The sequence below is a fragment of the Rhineura floridana genome, chromosome 3, assembly GCF_030035675.1.
Source record: "Rhineura floridana isolate rRhiFlo1 chromosome 3, rRhiFlo1.hap2, whole genome shotgun sequence".
NCBI classification, from domain to species: Eukaryota; Metazoa; Chordata; class Lepidosauria; order Squamata; family Rhineuridae; genus Rhineura; species Rhineura floridana.
In genome coordinates this window covers 29,770,694-29,783,303 of record NC_084482.1, presented here as the reverse complement: position 1 = coordinate 29,783,303, position 12,610 = coordinate 29,770,694, and the positions used below count along the sequence as shown (strand labels likewise).

At 41.8% G+C, this 12,610-nt stretch overlaps 1 protein-coding gene across 3 annotated transcripts in view; it reads left to right on the top strand.

Annotated features, from left to right (window-relative positions):
- The window catches only part of RNF41 (ring finger protein 41), a 46,529-nt gene that overhangs the window by 24,118 nt on the left and 9,801 nt on the right, over positions 1–12,610 (top strand). For all 3 annotated transcript variants that reach the window (XM_061615162.1, XM_061615161.1, XM_061615163.1), the window contains one exon: positions 3,697–3,809. In XM_061615162.1, coding sequence (XP_061471146.1) covers positions 3,720–3,809 — 90 coding nt within the window. In that variant the 5' untranslated portion in view covers positions 3,697–3,719. The remainder of the gene's footprint in view (positions 1–3,696; positions 3,810–12,610) is intronic.

The following is a 12,610-nucleotide window of genomic DNA, read 5'->3' as shown; positions in this document are numbered from 1 at the left end:
AATTTACTCAGAGAAATATGAATTGGACCAATTCTATGCATACTTACTTATGAGAAAATCCCCGAGTGTATCGTTACTTCTTCCCCTGGAAGGGTGCATGTGATTGCATGCATACAGCAGAATCCTATGTGTGTTTACTCAGAATATCACAGATTAAATGGGTTTTAGAACAGAGGTTTATGGGACTTAACTGATGGAAAGGTTCATATATTCTTGACAGTGAAAAGGGGGGATGAGTTCCCTTTGCATGGTTGATTCATGTACTTTATGGTTAAAAAGGAAACATATCCCAAGGCCACAGAAGACCTAACGGGAAGCTTCTGATGTTCTGTACCTCTCTACACAAAAGCTTATTATGTCTTTACAATTCTGTAATACAACCCAAATACAGAATACTTTTTTATAGAACTGAATCAGTTGATACAAGCTAGATCAGATTGCAAACTTGCCAATTTAATATACCACCTCTCTCCCTTGTGGTATTTATAAACCATATATGTTCACTTCTCTTGCTACCGTTTTGTGCATAAATGTCATGTTAAATAACTACATTTTATTAAGAAGCAAAACTTGTATGGCACTTTATACCCAATACTATTTGGTAATACCAGTTTCAGTAACTCCAAATTTACAAGATCCAAAATAAATCAGCTGTAGAGTGAACAAAACTTATCACTCTGTGCAAATCCCATTAAAAAGTACCAATGTGTACATATCTATAGGTACACTGTATTTTTACAGAACACCTTGCACCAATTTGTGTGTGTTCTCTAGTGGGATAACCTAAAATTTATCAAATTAGTTAATTTAAGAAAGGGGCAATCACTCTGTATAAAGAATCCTATGAATCATCCTCAACCTCAGTATTTAGTGTTGCAATACTCAAGCTTTTAAAATAGGCACAGGCCTACCCATCTTCTATATTTATTAAAAGAACCTAGCAACTAAGAAGCGTTAGATTTATTTGTGTATTTACATTGACTCAAGCTGGGCCTCTTTGTGTGCAGGGCAATTTTGTAAGAGAAAGCAAATACGCTTTCATTTCTGCAGTACCAAGAAACCAGCTTAACTAACCTGACGACAGTCTCTTGGCTGTTCATAGCATCAAAAGCTACCTTGAAAAAGAACTCACAGCATTTCCGGATTTAAGGAGGTCCCTCCTTTCCTCAACCCTGACAAGCAGGTTTAAGATCTCCAAGCCTTTTAAGCAAACTGAATTTTGTAAGAACAACAGTGCTAGGCGCCCCAAGTAGGAACCACCAAGGAGCAGTCTGATGTCGCACAGGCACAGCTTGGGACCCCAAAAACTGACTCCCAGTTCTTGACTCCATCGTCATAATCACAAAGGTCGATTAGAGCCACGCACTTCAGCAGGAAGCACAGAAGGTAAAGAAGAAAGGACGGCGGGGTGGAGAAGGAAAAATCCACTTCTCCACCCAGCACGGCACGTAAGGGACTGGCTAATCCGTGTTAAGACACCCCGAGGACACACCCTGAGGGTCAAGCGCCCGTCCCTCGGCCAGCCACAGTCACCCACCACATACCATGGGGGTTGAGGACGCTTCGGGGGCCCGTACCTAAACAGAAGCCCCAAGGCCTCCCTAAGTACTACACCATGCCGGGCTTGGTGAGCTGCGGGCCGCAAGGCCCCGGCAGCCCAACACGACGGTACCTTCGCTCCGCGGCGAGGAGACGGTTGGCCGGTAGGCAGCGGCTACCACCTCCTCTTCCTCGTCGTCGTCGTCATGCTGCGGCGTCGGCTACCTGTCGGACGGATCCTCGGCTAGCGCTCCTTCCCCCAGCATAGTTCGTCTGGGCCTGAGGCTCGGTGTCGGCCTCACTGGCCTCTCCCCCGCACCGTGGACCTGTCGCCGCGGCCGGAAGGCTTCCCGCGCCCTGTTGCAGCTGCCGCCGCAAGGCCGGCACATCAAAGGCCTCCTGGCACATCAAAGGCTCTCGCCCCGGCTGGAAAGCCTCCCGCGGGTCGCCGGAAGGCTCCCTGCGCCTCGCCACAGCCACCGCCGCTGCAAGGCCTCACTGCTCTGCAGGCCTTGCCGCCAAAATTCAAAGGAGGGCGGGAGGCTGGTGGAGTGGCCTTAAATGGCCTTCAGCCGCCCTGCCTCCTTCCTGCATGTCACAATGGCGCGCTGGCGCGCCGCGTGCACACACGCCCACCCGATGGCGGCCTGGCTTCAGCTGTGGCCGCAAACTCGCCCCTTTGCCTGGAATTACCGGGCACGGAACGGGATTTGCCACTTGTCTTGATCAAGGTGCATAGCCTGACCAAGGAAGCTCTCCTAAGTTTTTAAATGAACTATTGGAATTGGCCAGGGTACTTTGTAGGACTGCAGGAATAGCTCACAGTTAAGTTCAATGCTTGTGGGTGAATGGAAGTAGTGTTTGTGCATGAGATTATTTTCAAAAGAAAATTTGGGAAGTATGTAACTAGACGTATGGGAGATGATATGGGAGAATCTTGTTTCCCCTCTCCCCTAACAATTTCCTCCTCCTTTTAACCCTAGGTTTAGGCAGTATACATTACTGAGCAATAGCTGTAGCTCAGTGGTAACACACATGTTTTGCATGCAAGTGGTCCTAGGTTCAATCCCACCATCACTTGATAGGGCTCAGAAAGAAACTGTCTGAAATGGTGGAGAGCCACTGCCAGTCAGTGTAGCCATTACTGAACTAGATAGACTGATGATCTGACTTGGTATAAGGTAGCTTCCTGTATTCCTAATTTGATGATGTGTGAAACTCAGTGGACAACCCTTCTGGCTCTTTCCACAGGGACATATTTTTGGGGTGAGATACAGTGGTTTTGAGCACAAAATTGGGAGGTTGCAACTTGGAAGGTGAATATGACTAGAGCACACTATATAATTAGTGACCAGAAGTTCATGCTGTGGTCTGGTTATTGGAGGATCTATGTCAGTGACTCCCAAACCACGTGTTGTAAAAAATAAATAGTTAAAAGACTCTCATGAGACTTGAGGTGTCCCATCTTCCAGTTAGCAGCCTGAGGGCAAGTAATTATTCTGTGTGTCTAACTACATCAGCAGTGATTAATTTAATCTCACCTGATACAGAGTCACACTCTCCTCAGTATTGGAACTAGTCGGGCAGCTTTGCTCCTTTTTCACTAAGGCTTGCAAGCTTACTTATAGCTTACAGAGACAGCTCACTTAAACTTGAACCCCCATCAGCAATCTTAGTTATGGAACTATTTTTCCTTCCCCTCCTCCCTCTATATTTGCTCTATAATTTGGTGTGAAACCTAGGCACTCCTTGCCCTCACTCTTATAGGCAAGTTGTTCCGCGGGTGGTGGGGAGCAAGGTATGGAATTGAAAAAATGCAATGAAAGAATGAATAATTCTTTATTAGAAAGTGTCTAATTTGGTGTTAGCAGGTGGGTAAAACTGAGAAGTAATTCAGTGCACAGAAATAGGGCTTAGTTGAGTTCTCTCTCCGCTGTAGCACACACAACTCTTTAGGAACTTGAAGCTTGTCTCTGAATCCCTGACTTAGAATGCAGCCTTATCAGGTTAGTTGGCAGACAGGCAGCTTAGCCAAAAGAATGACTTTTAACTGACTCCACAGAAGCAGCAATCTGAAGGTACTGGCATCTCTTGTGGCAAGAGTCCAAATGTTCTTTGCTCAACTGTTCATAGTTTTCTCCCTCCTGTTTTTTCTAGGGTTTTGGCATCGGTGATGAGAAATGGGGTATGATGTAGCACGTTTTCAAGGGGATGTTGATGAAGACCTTATATGTCCGATCTGCAGCGGGGTCTTGGAGGAGCCAGTGCAGGTAAGTGTTAGATATCAGCCTAAATGTTATACTGTACTTTAGTTTGAGTGGAGAACAAATCTGTGTTAGATCTTTGTTCAGCTACATGACTGGGAAGGAAAGTACATGGGGTAGTACAGGGCTTTGTTTGTTTTAATTTTTAAAGCTATGATCCAGCCTCTTTCTTTAGCCAAAGAAACAAGTTTAAAATGCACTCCAAGTTAAATCTTTGCAGATTCCACTGGAATATGTTAAACATCATACACTTTGTTCAGAGTTCAGGCACAAATGTTAACAACATATGTTAATCACTGAACACTGATCTGGTAGGTAATCTAAATAAGAGGCAGTAGATTGTAATAGGCTATACACTTCATGACATTAAAATATCAAGAGCACACAATTTCACACATTCTTGCAATAGAATTTCCCAGCATATTCATTGCATGGCTTTCTAGAGCAACAAGATTTTGGCCATTTACTACATTATTGCTAAATTATAGCTTCTGTACTGAAATATGCAACTAGTGTTACTGTTTGTGTGTTTCTGAACCTTCATATCGGTGTGAGAAGCAATTTTCCTAGCTATTAAATGCACAGTGTTGAAATTCTGGCAAATGTATCCATTAGAAAATTATTAGCAACTAATTATTCAGAGCTCTATATAACCACTTACTGATAGTCTGAAATCAAAGATATTCTCACAAATCTCAGGATAGCAGCCTAATTTTATGTTGTATGAAGCAGTTACTGTTTCTGTCCCAAAATTCATGCATGGCAAGGCCCTTCTGTACAGGAATTATTGTGTAACTTGCATGTAGTTAGTCACATGCAGCAATCGCACACATGGCTTTTCACTGAGTATGTACATCTGCCAGGAAGCCAGAACTAGTTATGACTTGCCAGCATATGTCCTTGTATATCATAGACTAGTAGAGTTGGAAGGGGCCTATAAGGCCATCAAGTCCAACCCCCTGCTCAATGCAGGAATCCAAATCATAGCATTCCTGACAGATGGCTGTCCAGCTGCCTCTTGAAGGTCTCCAGTGTCGGAGAGCCAGCTACCTCACTAGGTAATTGGTTCCATTGTCGTATGGTTCTAACAGTTAGGACGTTTTTCCTGATGTCCAGTCAAAATCTGGTTTCCTGCAACATGTGCCCATTATTCCATGTCCTGCGCTCTGGGATGATTGAGATGAGATCCCGGCCCTCCTCTATGTGACAACCTTTCATGTACTTGAAAAGTGCTATCATATCTCCCCTCAGTCTTCTCTTCTCCAGGCTAAACATGCCCAGTTCTTTCAGTCTCTCCTCATAGGGCTTGGTTTCTAGCCCCTGATCATCCTTTTTGCCCTCTTCTGAACCTGTTCCAGTTTGTCTGCGTCCTTGAAGTGCGGAGACCAGAACTGGATGCAGTACTCAAGATGAGACCTAACCAGTGCTGAATAGAGGGGAACTAATACTTCACACGATTTGGAAACTATACTTCTGTTAATGCAGCCTAATATAATGTTTGCCTTTTTTGCAGCCACATCACACTGTTGGCTCATATTCAGCTTGTGATCAGCGACAGTTCCAAGATCCTTCTCACATGTTGTATTGCTGAGCCAAGTATCCCCCATTTTATAGTGCAGAACTTTGCATTTATCCCTGTTGAATTTCATTCTGTTGTTTTCAGCCCTATGCTCCAGCCTATCACGGTCCCTTTGAATTTTCTTTTTGTCTTCCATGGTATTAGCTACGCTCCCCAATTTTGTATCATCTGCAGATTTGATAAGCATGCTGTGTACGTCCTCATCCAAGTCGTTCATAAAAATGTTGAAAAGCACTGGGCCCAGGACCGAGCCCTGTGGTACCCCACTTGTTATGTCCACCCAGTTTGAGAGCGAACCATTAATAAGCAATCTTTGAGTACGATTCTGGAGCCAGCTGTGGATCAACCTGATAGTTCCATCCAGCACACATTTAGCTAGCTTGCTAATCAGAATATCATGGGGCACTTGGTCAAAAGCTTTGCTGAAGTCAAGATATATTATGTCCACAGCATTCCCACAGTCTACAAGGGAGGTTACCCGATCAAAAAACGGGATAATAGGAACTTCCGGGAAGGGTGACTTAGCCTGTGCCTGCTTTTGAGACGGGCTCCTGCCTCAAAAGAAGCTTATTCAGATATATCAGTCAGTTTTTTCTTTTTTTTTTGACTGATTAAACTTCTCCCGGGTAGGGAGAAACGAAGAGATTAACCTCAAAGCCTATTTTTGTTGGGACGACCAGATCTCATTAATTTATGGGACGAGGTCCAGCCGACGAAGGTGGGACGGATTTTCAACAGCAAGCTCTATCTGTTAAAGCGAACGTTCATCTTATCTTCTAAGAGAGAACGCACTAACAGGCAAGCACCCTTCTTTCTATATTTTTCTTTTACTTGACTTAAATTGTTGCTGTTTAAAAGAGATTTGCCAGATTGATCGGTTTTTGACATCTCACTGGGGAGCCGTAACTTCTCTCTGCTACGCACTAATTAATAGCTTATCTCTGTTTTTGTTGCAAAAAGCTGTCCTGGATTTGCATTCTAAAGATATACACAGAAGAGGGATTTCTATTCCAGATTTTTATTTTGAAAAATATTATACTGTTTTGAGACTACTCTCTTTTTGGTCTATTTTATTTTGACGAATCTGTTTCTTGACGATTGCCATTAATTGTTTCGATCCTGGGAACTGCATTTTGTTTACTTAACTATTGGAGAGATAAGGCTGTCTGCTCTGTTTATACTGTGATGTCACCAAGTTTGGAGTATTAACCCAATTGTTGCTGAAATAAGAAGTGGTTTTCCTATATTTTTCTTTTAAAATGGCAATTAAGAAAGTGGCTGAGAATCTGGAAATAACTATGTTTCAGAAAATAATGGATGAGATTGAGATAACGAAAATTGAATTGAGTAAAATGAAGCAGGAGATTAAAGATATAAGGGTCCCTGTGAGAGAGGTGACCCTGGAAGGGGTCCCTGTGAGAGAGGAGACCCCGGAGATTGGAACAGGGGTCCCTGTGAGAGAGGAGACCCTGGAGACTGGAATAGGGGTCCCTGTGAGAGAGGAGATCCCGGAGATTGGAACAAACGTGGAACAGGAACAAGATTTGGAGTCTATGGACTTTAGAAATAAAATCTATTGTTTGGAACTCAATGTTATCTCTGAAGAAATTAATGAAGATTCTAGAGATAAAGTTATCAATGGCATGGATTATCTTTTGGACTGGAATGATGTGATGGAGCCCAATATAGAGAAAATCTATGGAATTAACTGCAGCCATGTGACAATGGAAAAACTTTTAAGAGATGACCCAGTGTATTTTGAAAAAAAGAACAGAGATATGATTTTACAGCAGTTTTTCAGCAACCTATTCAGAATGGATGGCAAGAAAATATTTGGGATAGAGGTAATTCCCATCAGACTCTTACTATATGACTATGGCTTTGACAGCAAGATTATTATGGAATACTGATAATGGAAGATTGGATATTGAAATTACTGGACTTAACAAGACTACTGAAGATGGAAGATGGAAAATGGAACTACTAGAGATAATAGAACAATGGCTACTGAAATTACTGAACCTAACAGATTCTGATGTGATGGATTAATTGAAATGTTTATTTTGACTATGGTTATGACAATAAGATTATCATAATTAGTAATGAGATGGATTAATCGATATGCTTATCTGGAAAAAAAAAATTGATAGATATATTTCTTAAAGAATTGAAACCTCTCTTTGACTTTTTGTGGAAAGAATAAAGTAATGTTTATGAGATTTGATGATTAAGTAAGATAACTACTGGAGGAAAGTGATTTTATAATATGACTTAAGAGACAGGATTGTTATATATTATAGACTTATAACTGATTTGATCTTTGACAAATGGGAAGTCAATATTTTACTCTTTATTTTTTATTTTTTTTTTCTTTTTTTCTTTTTGTTTAACTATTTTTGATTTTGTTTTTTGTCTTTGAATGTTTTATGATTTTGTCTTGTATGTTTTATGAAAATCTGAATAAAAATTATTGAAAAAAAAAAAAAAAAAAACGGGATAATATTAGTTTGGCAGGATTTGTTCTTCATAAATTCGTGTTGGCTGCTAGTAATCACTGCATTGTTTTCAAGGTGCTTACAGATTGACTGCTTTATAATCTGCTCCAGAGTTTTTCCAGGGATCGATGTTAGGCTGACTGGTCTGTAGTTCCCCAGTTCCTCCTTTTTGCCCTTTTTGAAGATAGGGACAACATTAGCTCTTCTCCAGTCATCCGGCACTTCACCAGTCCTCCACGATTTCGCAAAGATAATAGAGAGCGGTTCTGAGAGTTCTTCATCCAGTCCCTTCAATACTCTTGGATGCAGTTTATCGGGCCCTGCCCATTTGAACATATTCAAAGTGATTAGGTATTCCTTGACCGTTTGTCTGTCAATATGGTTGTCACATGTAACCACATATGTGTACTTTGCTTTCCATGTAGAGATGTTATCATGGGTTCCATAGAGAACTTCTGGCAAAACGAGCAAGGGAAGGAGGAGGAGGATTGGGATCCTGGGGAGGGCTCTAGTGGGCTGCCAAGGGAGGGGGCTGAAACTGGAGAGGGCTTTAGTAGTCTGGTCAGCAACAGCCTCACCCCCAAGCCACTGCCAGCTGTTGAATAGATAGGACCAGCCAGCAAGCCTCCTCCCATCATGCCTCCAGAGAGGGAGGAACAGGTGGTGAAACTGAAGGGGAGACAGAGAGAACTGACTGATGTGTCTTATCCCCCGTTGCCAAGGATGTGCCAGTGGTAGCGCAGGCGCGAACAGACTGAGGATGCTCCCCCATCAGTGCAACAGAGTGCCTCCTTGCTTGCCCATTCCCAAACAGTCCCAGTTCCTGTGCAAGTAGTGAGCCTGTCCCACTCCTATTTAAGTGGTGCCAGGGGCATATCAGGTTGCTGCAATAACATCTTTGCTTGAGTGGCTATGCCTAGTAATCTCTTGTAATGTCACAGAGTCTCATTTTACCAGTAAGCTGATCTACGAACTGCTGTAGTGTTAAATTTTGCATTAAATGTAATGGAAAAAAGCACATCAGTCATTCTGAGTCTGATTCCAATGGGATAGGCCAGAACAGATACTCTAAGTGAATCAGCTTTAAGCACATCAGAGTATTTGTTCTCTTATCAGCAGTAAATGGATCTGTTCTGTCTATAGCTAAAAGTGAACTAGATAGGTATAGGAGTGATTTCTCTGCTGGTAAGGTGTCCTTGAAAAGATGGATTAAGCTAAACAGCTACCTGCTGAATTTTGGCTTGATTTGTTTGGTTTGCATATAAAAGAAGCATGGGGTGGCAGAAAACATGCTGGGAAATATCATTAAAAGGAATATGACACCTAGTATTAATGCAACTCTCTCACTTGCAGTTAGCTGGTGACCAAATGAACCTTCAGATATTTGTGTAACTGGGCACACAGAGTTCTCTTTCCACATTCAGAACAAAAGCATATGTTGCTTGAGAGGCTAGAACTGCTGGAGCATGAGTTTATTCTTGCCCAGGGAACTGGTGGGAACTATTCTTATCCTAGCTGGTCTCCTTATGTAACATTTGTATGAAGTATTAACCAAGAAATTGCCCTCTGTCTGTATTTTGTGGCTGGCTTTAGTGTCTTGCTGCATGTGCAGTTACTGATCCCCAAGGGATCTTGTTTTTTTTAGTTTATTTTTAATCCCACCCTTCCACTTCAAAATGAAGTGTTCAGAAGAGTAGCATAATAGATTAAAAACATGTTTCAAAGAAGCACAACAAAAGTGATGGCAGCAATTTAAAAACTAGGAACAAATTTCCAGGTAAAAAAAAATAACACAGAGTCAGGCCAAAGGCCTGTTAAAATTAAGTGTTCAGAAAGTAATCGAAAACCAACAATGAAGGGGCAAGGTGGATCTCCTAGGGCACATTTTGTGCACTGCAACAGAGAAGGCATTTTCTCTTGCTAATTAATTGTTGTTGCCCTGTAAAACGCATCAGTTAAGTTGAAATGCTGTTCCAGCCTGTCACAGTGGGTTGTATTCAACTAAATCACTGCATGAGTGGAATGACTTCTGCAAGCACAACAGAACTTCCCCTCCCCCTCCGAGCACAAATCTCCAAATCTGCTCTGAGGGATCCTCCAAGTTTCCAGAGCAGATATGGGAGTAGTGCAGGAAGGGAAGGGAAGATCAGTTGCACATGCAGTGATTTAGATACAAACTACTGGAACTAACTGTTGGAGCTGGTAGCTGTGACCTCTCTGTCTTAAGGATTCACAGTACCCAAGAAGGTTCAATTCACTGAAAATATTCAGGTGCTGTGCTTGGTATGTGTGCAAAAAATCTCAGGGTTTAATGACATTTCAGACCACACTAGAAACATTATTCTTATACTAGTTTGGTATGTTAATAAACGCATCGTGTCCAAAGAATCAGGGTGCTTTGCATTTACATTTGAAACATCCTAAAAACTGCATCAGAATGCACAATACATCTAATCATTGTGATATAGTTGATACAGTGGGAAGCAACATGTGATATTCAGCTATAAATCTTGATTTTCACTGAACAGGATGTCATTAAGCTTGGGAGAAAGTGAGAAGAAATAGACTGAAAGCTTCTGAGCTTTCCCTGTTAGACTGTGTGTTGTACATGACTTGCCAAAGGTTCTTAATCATCCTCTCCCTCTCCCTCTCCCCCTCCCCAGCTTTCAGTTTAAACGTGTTGTACATGACTTGTCAGAGGTTCTCGTTCTCTCTTTCTCACACACACATACACTCTTAAGCTTTCAGTTTAAACATATCTGCATATCCACAGTGTCACTTGCTGGATTTAAGGCTTCTAGTGGTGTTGTTAATCACCTGCCATATATACGTCTCAAGGCAATGTACAAAATATAATAAACAGTTTATAAAACAGTTAAAAATACAGCACAGAAAATAATAGCAAATTAATTTTTAAAAAATACAAAGTAGACACCCATAGCAGAACCCTATGTATATATTAATGTAATATGTAAGAGGGTAGGATAGTATTCCCCCAAAGCCTTGTAAGCCAAGGTATACTCTTTTGAATGAAAACTTCAGGCATACCTCATCCTTGTAGCAGAAGCACCTCTGTGTGTCTGTCTATGTCTCCTGGAGGTAAGCCTACATCAGTGACTCATGCAGAGATGCAGGAGGTAGCCTTGTTTCTGCATTGTGTTTCTGCATTAAGAATGACTGAATAATCTGATTGCATGTGATGCAGAGATAGGCAGAACTAACTACACTCACTGGAGGGTGGAGATGAGATACAGTGGTCAGTCTCTTTGTGGGTTATAGGAATTTGTAATGTGCCTCTGCATTCCAGCAGGTGTCTCAGATGCAGAAATGCAGGGGAAGCCAATGAGGTGCCTTCTGGACGTTGCTAGACTACAACTTCCATCAACCCTGACCACTTGCTAGGGCTGATGGGAACTGGAGTTCAGCAACATCTGGAGGGCGCCATATTGGCTACCCCTGCCCTAATGGTTCAGGTCGTAGTCCGACACCTTAACCCAGCCTTTCCCAACCAGTGTGCCTCCAGATGTTGTTGGACCACAATTCCCATCAGCCTCAGCCAGCATTGCCAATGGTCAGGAAAGATGGGAATTGTGGTCCAACAACATCTGGAGGCACACTGGTTGGGAAAGGCTGCCTTAACCACTACACCACACTGGCTCTGTATAAGAAATAAAAGCATTAAAAATACAATTAAAAATCGCATAGCATCTAGCACAGTGCATTACAAGTGCTGCAACAGGCAGAAAAATCATTTAGTAGTCTGCCAAGGCCCTTAACGATTTTCAAGTGGTCCGTGGGAAAAAGAAGTTTGGGAACTACTACTCTATGCCATATCCCGCGCTGTTCCAGAAGGTCCCATCAAACTTCAGAAATTTTGGGGATCACAGTTGGATTGGATAGCGGTGAGGGGGAATTGTTGAAAATCAGATGCCCTGCCTTTCCCAAGTGAAAGCACTTTGATATAATCTCGTTTCTCTGCAGAACCCTTGATTTCTGGGGTTGGGAGGGTGTTTTTTCTCTCCCAAAGTTTAATATATTGAAACCCAGATGCACACCTGAATTGAACCTCAACGTGCTTCCGACGTGGGGTGCAGGGTGAGAGGGAAAGCCAGAAAGAGCAGTGTGTTTCAGACATCCTCTCTGAGTAACAAACTCACTGCGAGGGCATTATTCCTTATACCTCTGTGTCAGAAAATGTAATGTGGAAGTGACTTGCCTCTAATAGTGGTGTAAGGGCTCATGAAATAATTATGTTTAAATCATTTTTAGTGCCTAGTATTGGTTGTAATGAGACTTGGAGCTTGAGGGCTTATTGGCTTGCTAAAGATCACTTCTGGGTCCTGGGTGATATGAAGCTCATTATCCTAATTCTTTCTCTGATATCTATTATTTATTTATTTGATTTATATCCCACCCTTTCTCCTAGTAGGAGCCCAGGGTAGCGAACAAAATCACTAAAAACACTTTAAAACATCATAAAAACAGACTTCAAAATATATTAAAACACAATAACCATTAAAAACAAAACATCTTTCAAAACATTTTTTTAAAAGCTTTAAAAACATTTTTAAAAGGTTTAAAAATATATTATAAAGCAATTCTAACACAGATGCAGACTGGGATAACGACTTATTTATTTATTTGATATATAGTTTGATTGTTGAAGTAACTTCACAACCTGAATTTTACCTCTTAAAAGTCAGCTCATTTGATACATTCTAGTAAACTTATTC